General features: G+C 40.0%; 2 protein-coding genes across 2 annotated transcripts in view; both read left to right on the top strand.

The window, feature by feature from the left end:
- The window catches only part of nuf2 (UF2 component of NDC80 kinetochore complex), a 47,169-nt gene extending 38,812 nt beyond the window's left edge, over positions 1-8,357 (top strand). Inside the window, exons 13-18 of the mRNA XM_084100865.1 lie at positions 2,371-2,433; positions 2,677-2,814; positions 3,024-3,164; positions 3,681-3,856; positions 7,324-7,459; positions 8,129-8,357. Of these exons, the coding sequence (XP_083956991.1) occupies positions 2,371-2,433; positions 2,677-2,814; positions 3,024-3,164; positions 3,681-3,856; positions 7,324-7,459; positions 8,129-8,236 (762 nt within the window). The 3' untranslated portion in view covers positions 8,237-8,357. The remainder of the gene's footprint in view (positions 1-2,370; positions 2,434-2,676; positions 2,815-3,023; positions 3,165-3,680; positions 3,857-7,323; positions 7,460-8,128) is intronic.
- A 5,155-nt stretch (positions 8,358-13,512) lies between these two features.
- Positions 13,513-19,462, top strand: LOC311074945 (uncharacterized protein). Its single transcript, XM_084101990.1, has 6 exons — positions 13,513-13,720; positions 15,438-15,518; positions 15,691-15,726; positions 16,911-17,066; positions 17,148-17,231; positions 18,049-19,462. Exons 1-6 carry the CDS (start codon positions 13,622-13,624, stop codon positions 18,412-18,414), a joined length of 822 nt encoding a protein of 273 aa, XP_083958116.1. The 5' UTR covers positions 13,513-13,621; the 3' UTR covers positions 18,415-19,462.
- Positions 19,463-19,850: the final 388 nt, after the last annotated feature.

The following is a 19,850-nucleotide window of genomic DNA, read 5'->3' as shown; positions in this document are numbered from 1 at the left end:
ATACACACGCTCACTCACATAGCTACACGCACTCACTCACACACACACCTGACACACGCTCACGCTCACGCTCACTCGCACATACACACTCACTCACATACACGCACTCTCTCTCACACACACACACTCACACATGCTCTCTCACTCACACTCTCTCGCGCGCACACAGTCACACACTCACTCGCGCGCCGTCGTCGTGGAGGACTGTTAAAAAATTAAACATGCTAGTCTTTTTGTCGTGATGTCGTGAAGCATCGCAGACGCGACGTAGGTTGTCGCCCACTATGACACACTATACGAGATGAAACGATCGAATCTTGCGTCCCGACGCCCGTTGTCGTTTGCGAATCCCCACGACACCCTACGTCAAACGGATCGTGCCAAAATCGGGCTAAAATCGTGTAATCTGAACCAGGCATTACTGAAACCTGCTACTGTAGGCTTGTATTGGGTTTGTTCATCTCATGTCTGAATGATGTCCATTTATATTCACAAAAGTCACCAGAATCTATCATTTAAGGGACTATTTATCAAAATGTTCTCCTAGGGGAGCACATCCCTGGATCACGTTTGACAATTATGTTGATCAGGGCATACATCATCTTTGCTTCGCCCGCTTATCTCCCAGGGAAAAAAGTTCAGGCTCAGGATTTTTTTCTACTATCACCCCTGACACCGGTATTATTCGGTAGGAACCGGTGTACCGCCCAGCACTATTGATTCTGCACCAATAAAATCACTTCAGTGCCTTTTGTGGTGAGAAGGCAACCTAACGAACCAGGTCCATATCACAATGCATGATGGGTAAATACGTATGTTGCATGTAAAGCAACAGTGTTTGTTTTGCTAATGCCTCTCAAAATGAACCGTAGGCTAACCCAGAGATGAAGACCAAGTGAAAGCCTAATTGATATTTGGTCAGACTAACATATTTCAGAAAAATATGTCTTTGTTGCATAAGTGATGTCTGAATTATACAGTTCTGACCAGTTTGTCCACCAGTAGGATTGGGAACATCCAGAACCGTTAGTCTTTTTGAAAAATTCCTAAGTTCTGGTTCTGAAACCGGTGCGGTGTGTGGGCGAAGTGCTGGGAGCTCATCCTGGAACAGCGACGCCTCATGAACATTAAAATAGTAATGAATGCACTGAAAAGCCCTCGCACTACTCGTATACGTTTCGCGTCAGATATCAACGCAGAGAGAGAGTATGAAGCTGCAGCATTAATCTTTAAACGATCTCGATTCAAACACCCACGCGATCTTATTCCTAAATAACAAAACATCACACCGGAACATTAAATCTGTTTGCGCTGTCGCTGACCCAGAGAGAGCAGTTATATGTGGAACAGCTTTACTCTCAGTCTCTTCAGCCACACAGTAGCGATATTCCTGTGTTACAGATACTCAAACGATCACAGAAGTACTGAGATAGGTTTATAGTTCGAGTATAAACACTGACGTCTACGCTAGCAACCAAAACCACCTTTTGAAAGTCGCTTCAGATAACGAGTGTATCGATTACACCTGATGCTTCTAAACATTCGTAAGACGACTGTTAAAGCTGCAGTCCGTAACTTTGTGTTCAGAATTTACTAAATGTATATAATGAGCGAGTACATCATGATGCCTTTTTTCACACCGTGTTTCTGTTTCCTGAATCTCTACGGTGAGCCTGTAATAAGCGTTTAGACCCGGCCTACTTTACACCGGTCGGGTGGCACCGCTGCGGAGTGACGTTAGCCCAGCGCCTGCGTGACTCGCCCGCGTCACAGACGTACAGAGAGACGTAGCTCCGGCTAGTGTTCTTCCGCCATGTAGTTCTGCTTATCAACCACTAGAGCGTCGGTTCATCCAGTAATGAAACCAGTGAAGTCTTTATGAATCAGTCATTCACACTGGTTCAGTTTCCCCTGTCTGGATCTCACACGTGTTCATCCGCCCCTCTGAGAGCGTATTCTCCACTGCTATACGCTAGAGGAGACGTCCCAGATCATCCTAGAGAATGCAGAAATGTTTATGCTCCATCAGAAAATTTTATTATTTTTGCAAAAATTGCTAAATAATATGTTGAATTTGTTGACATTGCCAGTCTGTTAAACTCATTTGACCAGTATCAGAAATAAACACAAAAAGGATTGTGCATTTTTCTCTTACTACAATTTTTTTATTAGTTGTTTTAATAATTTTTATTGAATGGGAACCAAAACCGGAATCGTTTGGCGGAACCGGAAAATTTCTTACGATTCCCAACCCGGTCCACCAACGTGATGCATTAACTGTTGTCACGTGATGCATTAACTGTTGTCACGTGACCCAGTGTTTTTCAGGCCTTTTTTTCTTGTCATATTAATTTTAAATGTTCTCTTTAGACTGCGATGAATGAGATGGTTGCGCAGTGCAAGACGGAGATTGCTGAGATCTCACAGAAACTGGTATGTATCAGATAATTTGTGTCACCATGTAGTGGAAGTAGAGACTGATATATGTCATATTACCGAAGAAAAGATCCGAGTAAAACATTGAGAAAGAAAAATATGAAGGGCTGGTAATTGGTTTTAATCCATGGGTTATTGGTTGTACGGAGGCGGATCTGGCTGAGTGTGGTGTAGGTGTACGTCTGTGGCGGCAGTGCTGCAGACTGACTGTTGTAATCAGAGATGTGCTTTACAATCCAGACTCAAAGGAAGGTGGATGTGGCGACGCTGAAGGATGAGATCTCCAAGCTCAAGTCTCAGATCGTGGAGTCGCCCGAAGAGCTGAAAAACGAGATGGAAAGGATGAAGGAGAACGTGAAGAGCATTAAGATGTCAAAAGTATGTATCATTTGCATGTTGCACACCTTCGTTTACATGAGTTTGCTTGACAAGTTGCAGGTAACAACAGGTGTTGTTTAACGGCCCAGATCAGCAGGTCTCTGTTCTGTCACTGAGTGTTGGTGGTGTTATCAGCAGTTGACCGGCTGCTGTTCCGTGTGTGTGTGTGTGTGTGTGTGTGTGTGTGTGTGTGTGTGTGTGTGAGACAGGAGCTGGCGGACGAGAGGCTGGTGGAGCTGCAGATGCTGGTCCAGTGTGCTGGTCAGGTGGAGGCAGAACTACAGGTCCTGCTCAAACAACTGCAGGACTTACAGATTAGCATGTGCAAGACCAACCAGCAGAAAGAGGAGGTAAAGATCACCATACGCATCATACGCTTGCAAGAAGTTCTGACTGTGATTGGAGAGTCACAGCAGCAAATATTGTTCAGTCTGTTCACCTGTGTCGCACTTAAAATACAGTCAAAAAAGTGCATTTCTTCAACCGTATACACTAAACGAGATCTCGATTCTGAATAGCCAATAAACAAAATAATGTAATTTACTAAAGGTTCTGACAAAATGTTAATTGCTGCAGTTTATTTAAGTGTACGTAAACAGTTGAGAAAGAAAACGTGTATCAGTATAATGGATCCGTGCATCCGGTCTTAAAGTGACAGCAGCCTAATAAACCCGCTGACACATTATGAGATAATATAAAACATATCTATATGGCAGTCCTATGATATCGATGTCAAAATGCTGAGTGGTTAGTAACTGGTAAACCAGTGGACTCAGTGACTGGAGAACATATGAATACAGTCATGGTTTAAGGAAGGCATTTCCTGAGTTGTTTTTTCACCGTTTTAAATGATGGTTCCTGCACAGGTCCAGAGATTAGCAGCCATGAATGAAGCCTTGCAGAAAGAGCTGAAGAGCCTGAGCAGTGAAGAGGCCCAGATGAAGAGGGGGTTCGCCATGAAACTCGACAAGCAGTCGAAGAACCAGATCCGGCGGCAGAAGAAGAAAGAGGTCAAAGATCAGCAGGTCAAAAATATTTATGGGTAAGTAAAAAAAACATCTATAACAGAAGATTTTACCTTTTTTAACCTTTTGTGCGACAATGCATTTGATAATACGCTTCCTGTGCTTAATATTAGAAGATTTTTCAAATGTATGCATTTATACAGTCATGTGTGTGAAGAATTGGAAACTTTCACTTGAATCAAATGTATGTCTGCTATTATTAATAAGTGAACTCCAGGTGAAGCGTCTCATGTTTGGTCCTCTCGTGCTTTGCATTTTAAGCCACTTTCGATTTGAAAGGTAGTTCAGAAGTTCTCAGCATTGCTAATACGCTATAGCTCATACTTCAGCAGTTTAACCCTCTTTAACCCTGTTCTACCAGTGTTTCTGGACTAACCAGACTATTCAATTATGACAACATTATTTCTGAATGTTCAAAATGTCTAAAATAGTTTTTTCTTGGTTATGCGAATGTTAAAGCTGTAGTCCGTAACTTTTTTGGGGGGATAAAAATGATCCAAAATAAACTGAGCAAGTACATAACCAGCCAGTGTTCAACACTCTCTGCTTGCCGTAGCTCGATTCAAAACGGTGAGCTTGTAATAATGTCTTTAACTCCAGTGGTACTGGTGGATTTCTGCAGGAAATTTGAGCATTGCGTCATTCCGTCACATCTGTCCACATAAAGTCACATCTGTCCACATAAAGTCACATCTGTCCACATAAAGAGGAGTCTCGGCTAGTCGGCTATGAGTGTGAGGATGCTGGAGATTTATAGCCTTTTCTCACAGCACTTGATATAATTAAACTACACAATTTGATGGCGGATCCAGAGAGGTTCAAATGACGATCACCAACTGGAGATTCACTCGTTGTAAAACGCAAAAGACTTCGGTGTGACGACAGGAAAACAGAGACTGCAATCGGCCCATGCGGAAACAAGGATAATATCGGAAGGACATTAAATGTAGTCACGCAATGCTGATGTTGTTAACATTAACAATTTGAGAACAGTATAATTTGCACGGTTTGACGTGATATGATGAGCGATCGTTAGATTTAATCAGCGTGATTTACTGCAGTGCTTTATCCCTTAGTGTGTCAGAACAAAAGTGGATGTTACTTGATCAGACGACATTTTCCGGTGAAAATTCTTATGTTGGTCATACTTCCCAAAAGTATAATCTGTGATTGCGAATGACAGGATCAGTGTTAATTTTGGCAGCCATTTTTGATTTAGTCTTAGTTTTCATCTTGAGACGAAAATACTTATTGGTCTTAGTCACATTTTAGTCATTTTGTCTTTCATAGTTTTAGTCTAGTTTTAGTTGACGAAAAGTCATTGCATTTTTTGTCAACTTTTAGTCAAACTGCATTACCGACATTAATTTTGGTAGCTATTTATATGTAGTCTTTAGACAAAAAATGTCCTAAATTTTTTATCTCTAGGCCAATTCAGTTAAGCTTATGAGAAATGTAAATTAAGGTAACAGGCTGTATTGACATTGCACTCTTTAGCACTTGTGCAATTCTACATACCCCTTTTCCTTAGTTCAGTGGTTTTTAGAGTGCCCTACCCCCTGGCACCCCCTCTCTTCCACTTAGACTGCAGTCACACTTTTTCCATTAAGGGACAATATTTTTTAAATATATTTTTTAAATTAAACAATGTTCAATAAATATGCAATGATGGTAAAAACGAAGTGATACCGGTACTTTTAAAATATTAAATTAAAGCCAGTATAAGTCACTGTCTTTATGAGTGAGTCATGGAGTCATTCATTCATTCATTCAGTAAGGAAGCAAGCTGCTATTTTTATGAACGGGTCATTGAATCTCACGATTCGTTCAAAGCCACAGAATCGTTCACGAATCTGCTGTGGCTTTCGTTGCAAAATAGAGCAATAAGCCTACTGACAATACTGTTTTAAATGTAGTACATTATTTAATGTTACCCTTCTGTTTGTTGAACTGTTGTATAAAGTCAATGTCTCATTTGAAATCGTGTGGATATTCAGGAAACATTGCATTCTTGCTCGTATAATATGATCAACATTAAAAACACTGCTGGATATCAGCCTATATTTTGATCGCAGATTTAGTAGCACAGATAGCGCAAACGGCTCGTGGCAGAACACAGACCGACTGAACGACACAATTTAAGTAGAAAATCTCAAATGAAGATCGCTAAACTCCAGCTTACTCGTCTGTGTTTTCAGATCATCCGCGCTTCTTCAGCAGTGTAGAGAGAGCGCGTGCGCATGGTTGCCAGATGCTATTGAAAAGACCGGGTAGAAAACGTGTTCTTTTAACAGAAAAGCTCTGTCTGGGGGTTTTATTATTAAAATCTGGCAACCGTAAGCATGAACGCTCGTAAAAAACAGTCAATGTGTTGTTGTCTCCTTTATTTGACACAAACAAGTGGTTTTGGTTAAGTTTAAAAAATGTTTAAACACATTTCAGTCTCGTCTTTTTTCGTCAACGATATTGCATGTGTTGATATAGTCACAGTTATCGTTTAATGACGTGGGTGTCGTCGCTCATTGTCTTGTCTTAGTCAGGGGAAAAAAGTTCGTCATCAACGAACATTTTTCGTCATAGTTTTCGTTAACGAAATTAACACTGGACAGGATCCACACCGGCGACTGACAGCCGCACATTCTCCTATAAACATCGGATTCATCCGCAACCCTCGTAAAGTTGATAATTCCGTGAATAACTGCAGTTGCAGATTTCGAACAGAGATGGCGACAAAGAGGACAAATTACAGACTGCAGCTTTAAGTGAACATTCTTTTTTTTTTTTCACAATGTGAAAATTACTTTTGAATGTTCTCTGAACGTTCTGAAACAAGTAGTAATGTTAAAAAAAAAAAATGTCAGAAGAACATTCAACTAAACACTTCAGAAAGAAAGGTTGGATCCATGTGTAAATACTGTTTTTGTGCTAACGTTTTGAGAAAATTATTCAAGACAAGATTAGTATTAACTGGAAGTACAGTTTTTGTACTGCTAAAATAACTGCAAGCAAATGATACTGAAAGCCTCGACGCATCACGAGGGTGCAAACATGACGGAATTATTATTTGTGTGTGAACTGACCCTTTCAGATCTACAGCATCGGTCCTCAACCTGCGGACCGTCACCAATGCAAACGTGGACACATTTAAAAAATAAAATCCAGTTTTACAATTTACTTTTTTTAAATTCAATTAAAATGGATCAAACAAATATAAGTTTGAAATATAAAATAATATAATCATGTAATAATTATAAAAATAATGTTTTTGGATTAACAAGGATTTTTCCAGATCTGAAACTTACAGGATATTCTTATAGTATGATGACCTTTAATATGTCAAAAGCTCAAGGAAAATTAGATTTCTCAGTTCATGACCCCTTTAAAGTGTCCTGATTGTCATCGTGACACGAGTGCATCGTCACCCTCGGCTCTGTTTCTTCTGATTGAGAAACACTCCTCTAATTTTCTCATTTATTTTATTCAGGCAATATGACAAAATCCACCAGAAACGAGAGGAGTTTGTGAAGAAAATGGAAGAAAGCAACCGTGAAACTAAACGGTTCAAGGAAAAGATGCAGGAGCTTCGAGCAAAGTGCAACCAGCACACACAGAAAGCCCAGGTGCGTTTCACCAGCACTTCTGAAGTCCGTCTCGTGTTCTGGACTCTTACAGAGCTGACTGTGTTGGGGAACATCTTGTGTTTGTTCTTCATTTAAATGGCCTAGTTTAACATTAAAGGGATAGTTCACCCAAAAATGAAAATTTGCCCATGATTTACTCGCCCTCAAGCCATCCTAGGTGTATATGACATTCTTCTTACAGACGAATTCAATCAGAGTTGTCCTGGCCTTACACACACTTACTGGCTCTTCCGAGCTTTATAATGGCAGTGTATGGCTGTTTCTGTTTTCAAGTCCATAAAAGTGCATCTATCATCATTAAAGTGCATCCACGTGGCTCTAGGGGGTTAATAAAGGCCTTCTGAAGCAAAGTGATGCGTTTTTGCGTTGATTTATGATGGATAGATGCACTTTTATGGATTTCAAAACAGAAACAGCCATTCACTGCCATTATAAAGCTCGGAAGAGCAGGACATTTTTTTTATATAACTCTGATTTTATTTGTCTGAAAGAAGAATATCATGTGACGTCTGCTAAATGAATAAATGTGAATGTCATATACACCTAGCATGACTTGAGGGCGAGTAAATCATGGGCTAATTGTAATGTTTGTGTGAAGTATCCCCTGTAAGGCGTGTTGGGCGAGTGTTAACGTCTGCTCCTCTGCAGGAGATCTACGAGCGCCTCCTCACCACGCTGGAGCAGTACCACAAGCGCATCGAGAGCAGCGTGGTGGAGACCAACGCAGACACCCTGAAGATGAAAGCACACTTCTAGAGTCCTCAACTTCCTGCATTTGTTGAAAGTCTGTCTTGTTTTATTGTAAATGTATATCTTTTTTTGTTAATTTCCTCCTTTCAGTGACGTACAGCTATAATAAAATTGTATCTAACCCTAACTGTTCGAACGGAGTGGTGTCGATCTTGAATAAAGCGTTTATTGGGTCCTGCTTTTTCAAACGAAGCGTTGAATGACTGAAACACGCTTGATGACGAGCTTCTTCCCGCATCAGTCAGGTGTTCTGCCTCGAACAGCAGTCAGACAAGCTCTTCATCAGCTCAGGGTTTGGGTTTCGCTGAGTGAACTGGGCCAACTGGACTCCAGTGGGAGCTCTTGATCTGCAGTCTCAGGGCCACAGTTCGAGACCACTAACCCCTCTGGAGCTCTCCGGCATCATTAGGGGCTTTCGCTCCGGAGGAACCTCTTTATCGTTCCTAGAACTATTGGCAGAAGTTCCCGGATTTTGGCGTGTTCGCACCGCAGGAACTGGGAACCATTTTAGTTCTAGGAACTCCTTTTGGAGGAACTAATTTACTCCTACTTCAGAATCGGTCTAAACCAGCGCTACAGGAACTACAGTGACGTTAGTGTTCTCTGATTGGCTGAACACACGTGAAACACCAGCACCCGCCATTATTAAAAAACATGGAAAACGGGGATAGATGGACCTCTTAACCTTTTACACTGAGGAGAAACACTGAACTTCAACCACACGGCAAACGCTAATAACTTTTCATATACTGTCTACTTTCTATGTATAACAGTTCTATCTGATGATGTATTAGACAGGACTGTTAGACAGATCGTAAACTAATGAACAGGAGAATGCAAGCACTGTTTGTTTGCTCAGGCTCAGTCGTTCTCAGCGCCGTCAAAATAAAAGTCACAACAACAAGCATGTCTTGCGTCACTTCAGAGTTCCTACTGGCGGTGCGAATGCAACCAGGAAAAGGTTCCGAGAGGAACCATTAGTTCCCGGAGAACCATCCTGGGGGAGTTCCTAGCACTATCCGGAGCGGAAGCCCCTATTGACCGAGGAATTTTAAAGTTTGTTTTTTGTAGAATTTTTTACTTCATGGGAATGGAATGAAACTTTTGGTTTTGGCACTTGCTATGTGAACACACACACACACACACACACACACACAAATCATGGACATGATTGACATCATGGAAGGTTAAATGTTCCTGAAAGAAAGTCACACTTGTATTGTTCGTGGTCAAAATTGGAAATGAATGTGAGAGGAAGTTCCTCTAGTGGAAGCGTTTGGGACTGCAGCCGAACAACAACTCACTGAAAGATCATTTTATACGATATTAAGCTCAAATTTGGAACAAACCTTTAGATTTGTGGTTTTGATTTTCTTGCAGTATAAGAGTAAAACATGTTTTTGAAAATATATATTTCATATAAAAATTTAAAATAGTTTTTTTGTGGATTTTTCATGACAACAAACGTAAAACTAATTTTTAAGTTCACTTTTTAAAACTTCTTCCACTCCAGCAATAATCTGCCACGTGTCGTCTTTAAAAAGAGATCAAACTTCAGTCTGAGCTTTAAAGCATTCAAGATTTATGACAGTTTTCATTTTCAGGTCTATGCTCAAAAAGTGAATAAATGGATTATACATACAGTGTAAATATAATTTCGTACCATAAAATCGCCAAAAAAATAAATGAAAACAAAACACATTAACTTCATTAAATAAAAAAATCGGTAATTGTTGACCGACACTTGAGGCGCCAGAGGGTTAAGAAAATAAACAAATGATGTTCTTTGTTATGACTGTTGATAGATGGCACATATATTCAGGGCTGCCAACTTTTGAGTTTAGCTTGGAGTGAGATTTGTATTTTTTTTGGCGAGGGGGGGTGGGTATGTAAAAACAAATATTGCATCACAGTAAGTGTAATTGTCAAAACATTTGGTAACTAAATAGAATTTTATGAAGTTTAGTGACAACATGTTACAATGTATACATTGTACAATGACTGGTATAGGATACAGTTTTTATTATTGCTTGACAAAAATTTCAAGATTTCAATTCCATTCTTGTGATTTGATTCCGATTTTGATTCAATATTGATTAATTTGGATACATGTTTATTTTAAATTTTATTTAAAAAAATAATCTCACCTAATGCTGTAAACATAGAGGGCCCAGTCTGCTGGTATTATTAAAAATAACATTAAATTAAATATAATGCAGTTTTTGTTATAATAACAATTATTTAATGACATAAGTAAAAATATAATAAATATATAATATAGTGGTCAGCAAAATCTCCTCTCTAGCTATTTTTTCTATTCAATTAACATGCTATGGTCGTTAAATGGCTTTCCTGAGGTAAATGTAACGTTATGTGACATAATTGTTCTCCTGCTCTTATATTGACCTCTTTCCGTGGTTGAAAAACACTAATTGGTCGATATTATGTATACTTTCGGTAAGTTGTACTGCATCTTTAAAAAAAAAAGTAACAGGTGATCGGTTCACGTGCACTTGAACTGAGGCGCTCAGCGATCTGTCACGTCACATTTACAAGCGCCAAACGTATTTTTGTCTGAATTTCGTAATAAAATTGACGGAATCTAAGAGCTGAGAATTAGTTTAATATTAAAAGTACCTCTTTGCTCCACAATTTTTCTGTGCGTGAGAAAATGGATGTGTGGCGTGAGAGCGTGTGAAAAGTGTCAATTGCGTGAGTCTCACGCTCAATGCGTGAGAGTTGGCAGCCCTGTATACTGATATTAGAATTAACCAAAGCAATCGTTTACTGGGTTAAATCGTGTTGATTGATTGAACTGAACTGCCATTGACTCACAATAATAGCTTAATAGAAACTATGAAGAGTCAAGCGTTTGAAAAATCGCATTCTATTGAATGGTATTCGTTATCTCACGGCAACAGCCTTGTGTTGGACTGTCAGACTACAGAAGTAACGTTAATAAATAAATGCTAAAACAGATGTATTTTAATCTGTCTAGTTTAGATGGTGTGCTCGTGCGACAAACGCCAGACAAAAAAAAGATGCGCGCGCAGTTCCGAATGCAAATGGACTAAAAGTCTGGAGGTTTGCATTGTTTGAAGGTGTGTGTGTGTGTCTGTGTGAAAACATCTCCTTCGAGCCGGAGTCGAACCAGCGACCTAAGGATTGCTAATAATCCACTACAGTCCTCCGCTCTACCAACTGAGCTATCGAAGGCACACGAGCCGACGACAGAAGATCATTCTCTCATGATTATTCTATTCTGCTGTTCACATGAGGGAGGAAAACACCTCGAGGAGCCAAAGAAACACTCCTTCCCATACCGGGAGTCGAACCCGGGCCGCCTGGGTGAAAACCAGGAATCCTAACCGCTAGACCATATGGGAGTCTTGCATAAACGAGTGTGTGTGGCCAGTGCAAGGACAGGGATTGTGTGTGTGTGTGTGTGTGTGAAACCTCCTTTAACAATGTGAAACTGACCAATGATGATAGTAGTAATGCATTAATAGCTCATAGTACAGTAGTAGGCTATTTAAAATATTATAATAATATATACACTTCTAATATACACTGTTTATTGATAGTGCGGAGCTGAAGGAGCATTTCTGGATCGACAGTGGTTTGGAGAAAAGAACTGGCTATACTAGTGTTCAAAAGTTGAGAAATACTTAAGTTTATGCAAATGTAGGATGAAACACGACAGGCGGCAGCCAATCGGTGTGCGATACAGGCAGTGACGTCAGTCATGAGCGTTTAAAAATTAATGTGCTGGAATTTAGTGTGTAAATCACAGCCTATTATTTACACATTACTGTATTAAAATTCAGATTTCTAATGCAGTTCAGATGGTTTCATTGTGACTGGCTGGGTTTACAAAAGTGTATTAAAGTGACACCACATCTTTATTTTAGGATTTTAAACAAATAAAGCTTGCACCTTTCCTCCTATAATCATGTGTATAAACTATAATTTTACTCCACAAATCTAAAAACATCTCTCATTAACACATTTTTTGATATTCAACAAAATACAAGGTCACAGTTCATTATTTTACAGACACAAGATTAACCTCAAATCTGTTTTTACTGATTTGATCTAATGTTGATATTCAACTCAAGTCAGCTTTATACAGCACAGATCGCTTCAAAGCGGCTCAATGATGCAAACTTCTCCAAATATGAGACAAATTCTACAGAAGACTGTCATTATTCAGCTCAAATCACTTTAATGTTAATATTCAGATTAAATGACAAAATTAATAAGAGTATAGCCATTTATCAAATGAGTTCACATGAGATTTCGTGTCATCTGTGGTCAAGAGAAACAATTAAAGGAGTCATGACATAAAAAATATAATTTTTTTCGTGATCTTTTGACATATAAGAGGTCTCTGTAACATTAAAACATCCTTCAAGTTTCATAGCTTAAAATTATAATAATGTTTATTTTATATAGTGCCTTTCAACCACACTTTACAATATAGAACAATAAAGTAGGAAAGAAAAGTGCAAATACAGCAATACACACAAATGCTATTCTTGACTGTATATGTGATTTTAAGGAAGAGGTGGGTTTTTAGTTCTCCCTTTAAGTCAGAGATATTTCTGGTATTAAAAACCGTCCTCATTATAAACAAAGCATTTATTTACTCAAGATTCAATTTGGATATTTCGGGAAGTGCATTTGCATATGCCCGCCTCCAGAGCAAGACATTGACGAATAGTCACACATCATCACACCATAGGCCCCGCCCACTGTTTTTTGTTTTTTTTTTCACAAAGAAACTTTTGTTGACAGATGAAGCGTCTGACAACAGCTGCATCACAAACCTTTTTAATTTTTCATAATGCTTCAATGACTGCTTTATATGGATCAATATTTTCAAAACACAAGCAATGGCGAGTGGGCGTTGACACTGTTTCCTATGCAGTGACGTTAGCCAATCATAACAGTGGCCGTTCACTGACAAGCCTTAAAGGAGCCGCGCCTTAAAAACTGATAACGTCAGACACAGGCTCAGAAATAATTGTTTTTCCACATACAAGTTATTTTTGGAGTAAAAATAGCTTAACATAGTGAACCTCAAAGAACATATATATATATATATATATATATATATATATATATATATATATATATTTAAAAAAAAAAAAAATCCATGTCTTGACCCCTTTAAGAGGTGTGGGTCATCTTACCCCGTCTTATATTTCAAAGCACTGTGGTATTACCATAGACTGTAAAAAAATATTACATAACAAACGATAGCTCCGCCCCCTCAAGAGTCAAGCCCCGCCCACCACACACAGAAGCCACCCGACAACACAACACTGTCTCTCCGGTAGAGAAACTCTTCAGAAAAACAGATTTCTCGGACCTTTTCTTCGCGGAAACATGCATTCGGGTCAGCTCGAGAAAGCGGGTTCTCTGAGGAAACGGACTCTCTCTCGAGGAATGAGCGAAGAAGAGTCTCTTCGGCACATTATCAGAGAGGTAACGATATGAGTGAGTCAGTCTTCAGAGTCCGGATCTTCTTTGTGTGACTCGTGACTGGATTTCTGCATTTCTGCTGTGAACGTCTTCTGATCTTTGACGGTTGTGTCTCCTGGATTACATTAGCCTGTCTGTTATACACGCCAAAGCCTCGATAAGACGATAATTGGCTGAGTTGGGACTGGTTTCTAGCTGTAAATGATCCATTTCTCTTTACCTGAAGATTTACTTGATTATAAATATATAGCAAATGCTATTCTATTTTTTTCTTAAATAGATACGACCTGTTATTTTAACAGAACACACCCTCCGATGATGATGATGATGTGCGCGATGATGCCGAATCTCGCGATAAAAAACGAATTAGACGTGACGATCGATCAGAGCTGTTCATGATTTACTGACTTTACTGCATATGTTATAATCTCCTTTTGAGGCTATGATTGTGACATCAATCAGTGTTCGCAATCATATGGAGTTTTATTCTGAAACTTCAGTCTTAAAGGGACAGAGAATTCTGTCATCATGTACTCTCCCTCATGTCATTCCAAAGCCGAAAGTCTTTCAATCATCTTCAGAACACAAATGAAGATCTTTTTAATGAAATCTGAGAGATTTCTGTTCCTCCATTGACAGTCTACGCAACTACCACTGTGATGCTTCAAAAAAAGTTCATAAAGAGATCGTAAAACTAACCCACATGAATTGAGAGGTTTAGTCCAATTTTTGGCATGAACCTTTTTGTAGGGCATGGAATCGATTCTAAGGTGTTGTTGGGAATCAAGAGTCTATTCCAAATATTGGGATTGATTCAATCAAGAGGAATTGAATCCTCTTTAAAAGCCTTTTTCAAAATAACTGCTGGTCATTAATTCGCCTCTGGTTCACTCATAGTTTTCAGAAATACGATTCATTTCCGTGAACAGATTCTTTCGGGCGGTTTGTTTCAACGAACTGGTTAAACCGATTCAGCGGCTCTTTTACGCTAGCGTGTAATGACGTCACTAGAACGTCTTTCTAACGGGTTTAATGTGTCACTGAAACATTAGAATACTGATTATTACCTTTCATTCACTGAAGTTAATAGTGTTTGTCGTCACATGTTTCTGACATTAAAGTTTTGCACCCAGGACACACTTCTCTGGGATGGAAACGCTGCTTCATTTGCAAATGTTTTATGCGATATTCCAATTTTGTGCAGAAGTTAAGTTCACAATTTTGGATTAAAACACAGCTATAGTACTATGAGCAACCACAATCAGTGGTCATTATAATAATTCATACGCAGAATAAAGGGGGCGGGGCCTGGTTGAGTTAGTTAGTAGTGTGTTAAACTGGCGGTTATGGTTAAGGACGGGACATTTCCCAAACACACTCGAAGTGCTCGACCAATCACAACACACTGCTCCAGCCGACCAATAAGAGCACAGTGTGCTTTTCAGAAGGAGGGGCTTCATAGAGACAGGAAGTAAACAGAGCGTTACTGACAGACTGGGAAGAGAGGAGCCGCAACAATGGAGAATATGAGGAAAATAATCATCATTCAAGCAGGAAAACCTGTTCTAGTAGAGCCGGGAACTACAAGACTTTAATGTGGCCTCTTTAAAATGACAAATTCTGCCAGATTTCCTTTCAGATCCTTTGATGGAGTTTGTTGCTTAGAGTGCTTTACTGTTTTATATTAGTAATGAATAATCTGCTTGTTTATGTCGTGCAGGCGGAGGAGACGAGCAGACACCTGTCCCGCAGCGACAGCAGATACGGCACGCTGAGGAGAGGAGCGAGGGAAGAGAGCCAGGCTAGTAGTGTGATGTCTGCAGTCTGAGTGTGTGTTTAGGCAGAACAGTGTGTTTAAATCTCTCACAGATCTAAACCTGCTGAACAGGAGTCACTGATCCAACCAGATGCGTTTTGTTACAAAAATGTTACTTTAGTTTTATGTACTAATGAACTATTGTATGTTTTTTTAGAGTGAAGATGATCTGATTTCTGAGAGCGTAGAAATGGTAAGATTTACATTTTTTTTAAACCAAATTATATATGTAATAGTTTTACTGTTGTGAATTATAAAAGCTGCTATTTCATAAAAGAGTCAGTTTCCAGGTTGCAGGTTGTTTTCAGTGATGCAAGCAAATTCAAAATATGAACAGAACTAAAGTAACACTGATGCATGCTGGGCGAGTTGAGACACGCAGGTGTGGAGGAGATGAGGACTCGTGTAGTGAATCATCAACAGGTGTGTCTCGAGTCAGTGTTCATGACTCCCATCAGAGACTCGCTCCTCTGTGAATCACACGACTCACGGGCTCATTAGCATATCTCTCTAAACTCCGCCTCTCTGAGAGCTGCTCTGCTGTGATTGGTCAGAAACCAAACGCTCATTATCATATCTGAATCTCAGCTCTTGATCTCAGTGATACGAACAGTAACGATGGCGTGAGTTTTACCGTATCAATCTCAGAAAACAGCGTCTTCTCGACACGAACAACACGAACCAAACTCTTCCAGTCTCAGATACACTACAGTGTTTGAGGGCGGAGCTAAGAGCCAATCAGCCAATCAAGACCACAGGCTGGCATTATGCAAATTAGTTACAAACCCACAAGCATTTACATTTAGTCATTTAGCAGACGCTTTTATCCAAAGCGACTTACAAATTAGGACTAAATTAAGCGAGTCATCATGAAGAGGCAAAAACAACGCAAGAAGTGCTCAAAATACGAAGTTCAGGCATTATTCAGAGTAGCATAAGCCCGATAAGTGAGGTTTTAAAGGGGAAGGGAAGGGTTTTTTTTATTATTATTTTTTTTTATGAGGCCTTAAGTCAAATACAACACTGAAATAACAGGAGAACTGAGTATTCTGAAAAACCACTTGCGCGCTCTTGCCGTGCGTTCTCTATGCTGACCGCTGGTCCTGAAGTAATGACCTGAAACTCCTCTATTTATATCTATTCTTACAGTTGCTGTCTCGGTCCGGCAATTAAGTATTAATTAAAGCAATAATTTTTAAGCAATTAAGCAATTAAATAATAAGTAAGTAAATTATACTTAAGTATAAATTAAACTGCAACAAGCAGTTTTAGCAGGAATTGGGACTGAATTACTGACGACTCATTTGTACTGTATGTATTGTGTGTGCTGTGGCGTTCCATCTAGAGGATGTGTGTAAAGTTGTGTTTGCTGTGCAGACGAAGCTGAACTACGAGGAGTGTGTGACGGATCTGCGGATGCTGTCGCTCCAGCAGGAGGCGCTGCTCTTCCAGGTCGATGTTCTTCAGGATGCGCTCGAGGGGACGGAGGAGATGCTCGTCGAAACACAGAGAGAGAATCATCAGCTCACACTGGTACTGAGACACGCTGCTTCACACACACACACACACACACACACACACACTGAGCTGATGGTGTGTGTTCTATCTGAGCAGGAGCTGGAGAGAGAGAGAGCGATGAGGAGGAAGGTGGAGGATATGCTCGCCTCAGTAACACAGGAGATGGAGAGGTTACGAGAGGTGAGGAAACTACGCTTACATCATCACATTTAGAAATCAACAGAAACTGCTGTGTAAAGCCAGAGAACTGTGTGTGTGTGTGTGTGTGTGTGTGTGTGAGAGAGAGAGAGAGAGAGAGACACTGCATGCTTGTGTAACCATGTGTGGAGAACTGTGTGTGTGTTCACTTCTCTCTTATTTTATTCTTTTATCATTCACCATGAGAACAAAATGTGCCTGGATGTGTTTTACTGAGACAGACAGATGATGGATAGATAGATAGATACTCAGTCTCTCACTTCTGCTAAAATGGTTCAGAGATTTTTATGACATCACCGCGACTTCAGCTTCTCATCACATCTTCTGTCCAATCAAATGCTCTCTAGAATCTGAAGCTCCGCCCCCTGTGCTATAAACACCACCTGGCCAAAGCGACCGTCGACACACAGAGCAATATGTGTTGGAGTGTGTGTTCGGTTGCTCAAACGCTCCAGTTTTATTCCGGTTTCCAACTGTACGTTAAGAATGAAATGACTCCTCTACTATTGAATCCAGCGTATCATCAGCGCTCGGATTCGCTTCCATGGTGCCGTCCGTCTGTGAGGGAAACTAAACGCTATTGGCTATTTGAAAAGGGGGAGGAGCCATTCAATATGTCCTGCCTTAGCTTCCTGTTTATGTCAACGCTTCAAACAAAGCTGTGTGTTCCAAGACACTTCAGTGGGACTTTAAAATAAGTTGGGATTAACTACTTGGAACTTTCAAAAGTAATTTGATGCCACTCTTATGGTTTATAATATTCCTCCAGACTGTGTTTGATGTTTGCTCGTGTGTTTAGGAGAGGACAGTGGAGCAGAAGTGGAGACCCGCTCCTGAAGGATCATCCGTGGACGGAGACGAAACTCCACTCCCGGCCAGTGGAGGCGCTCCTGTGCATCTCAACAAATCAGTGTTAGACCTGAAGAACAGGATCAGACAATCACTGGGTCTCCCGGTGTGTGAGGATCATCAGACTCCTGAAGTGTGTGAGGATCATCAGACTCCTGAAGCTCAGGATGAGAACGAGGAGAGCAGCGGATACGAGGACGCCCCGTCCGAGTTCTCTCCCACTGCCGACACTCCCGACATTCCCGATCCTGATGAGGAACCCAACGGGAAAATCCCTGCCAGTATCCGCAATGATGACTCCTGTACTCTCTCTTGAGTCTTTTATATAACCATACAAAAAAAAGGTTCTGATAAATTTGTGTACTATAGAATTATGACACTTGATCCAAGTTACATTCACTGAAACCGCCTTTGCACAAGCTTACAACTTTACAATGAAGACTACTTTGATTTACTCATCACCAGTCAACGAAATTATTTAGGAAAAGAAGGAATCTGCACTTTGGATCCCACTTTATATTGGGTGTCTTTAACTAGTTTGTTTACTTTTAAATAATTCCAGGTGTAATTACACTGTTGACTTTCCCGTAAACCTACTCAAACCTGTCCTAACGTTACCCGTATCCTCCTTAATAACAGCTCAAGTCATTCACAATACAACATCAACACAATAAGTACACTGTACCTAATAGTTATTATTTTAAGAGGACCTATTCTGCCCTTTTACACAGTCTTGATGTAGTTTCAGGCTCTACTAGAACAGGTTTTCCTGCTTGAATGTTGATTATTCTCCTCATATTCTCCATTGTTGCGGCTCCTCTCTTCCCAGTCTGTCAGTAACGCTCTGTTTACTTCCTGTCTCTATGAAGCCCCTCCTTCTGAAAAGCACACTATGCTCTGATTGGTCGGCTGGAGCAGTGTGTTGTGATTGGTCGAGCGCTTCGAGTGTGTTTGGGAAATGCCCCGCCCCTTTCCATAACCACCAGTTTAACACACTACTAACTAACTCAACCAGGCCCCGCCCATTTATTCTGCGCATGAATTATTTAAATGAGGAAGAAACTCAAGACTACACTGGAGGCGTTTCAGGAGTTCAGAAACACTGACACTGATATAGAGAAGAACTGGAGCTTCTTCATGATCAAACGGCAACATTACACACTAAACACAGATGAAGATGGAGAAAAGCACAACAGCTCTTTAAAGACACCTAATATAAAGTGTGATCGGACTTTGTTTCTGCTAGTAAATTCCATGTTTTTTGTTATTTTTTGTTATTTTATTTTTGTGTTGGATATTAAGACACTTGTTTATAAAGCATTACTTTGTATTTGTATTTTGGCCCTATTAAAAAATGCAATTTATTTTGTTTCATATTGTATTAATCAAGTCAAAGTGTCACTTTAAGGACAAAACACAACGGCTGTTAGTGAATCAGGACACAGTTAGAGAAAAGCCAGTTCGAGGATTGGTGAAGGAAGAGTCTGAGCTGATGATCACTATTGCATGTGTCATATAAATCCTCAACCTATATTGTGAAGATCATCTTATTATTGTTGTGGAGTTTATTCTTAAGGAAGTATTGTGTTTATTAATGTGTAAAACTACAGTAACTCTTCAGCTCAGCTTGAGATCTTTCATCTAAACTGGTTATATCTCTAGCAGTGAATGTTTTATGAGCAGAAGAAGAATCATATTCATCTGCTCAGAGCCGAAGCACAACCACAACAATGTTCTTCCACAAAATACATG

Source organism: Abramis brama, assembly GCF_963993115.1.
Source record: "Abramis brama genome assembly, chromosome: 23".
Lineage (NCBI taxonomy): Eukaryota > Metazoa > Chordata > Actinopteri > Cypriniformes > Leuciscidae > Abramis > Abramis brama.
Note: the sequence above shows the minus strand (reverse complement) of the source record. Positions and strands in the feature narration are given on the sequence as shown.

What these genes read in the sequence shown, in the direction of transcription:
- LOC311074945 (XM_084101990.1), top strand. Translation starts at nt 13,622, where the DNA reads ATGCATTCGGGTCAGCTCGAGAAAGCGGGTTCTCTGAGGAAACGGACT. An exon ending in TTCGGCACATTATCAGAGAG is followed by an intron (nt 13,721 to 15,437) that starts GTAACGATATGA and finishes TATGTCGTGCAG; the next exon opens with GCGGAGGAGACGAGCAGACA. An exon ending in AGAATCATCAGCTCACACTG is followed by an intron (nt 17,067 to 17,147) that starts GTACTGAGACAC and finishes CTATCTGAGCAG; the next exon opens with GAGCTGGAGAGAGAGAGAGC.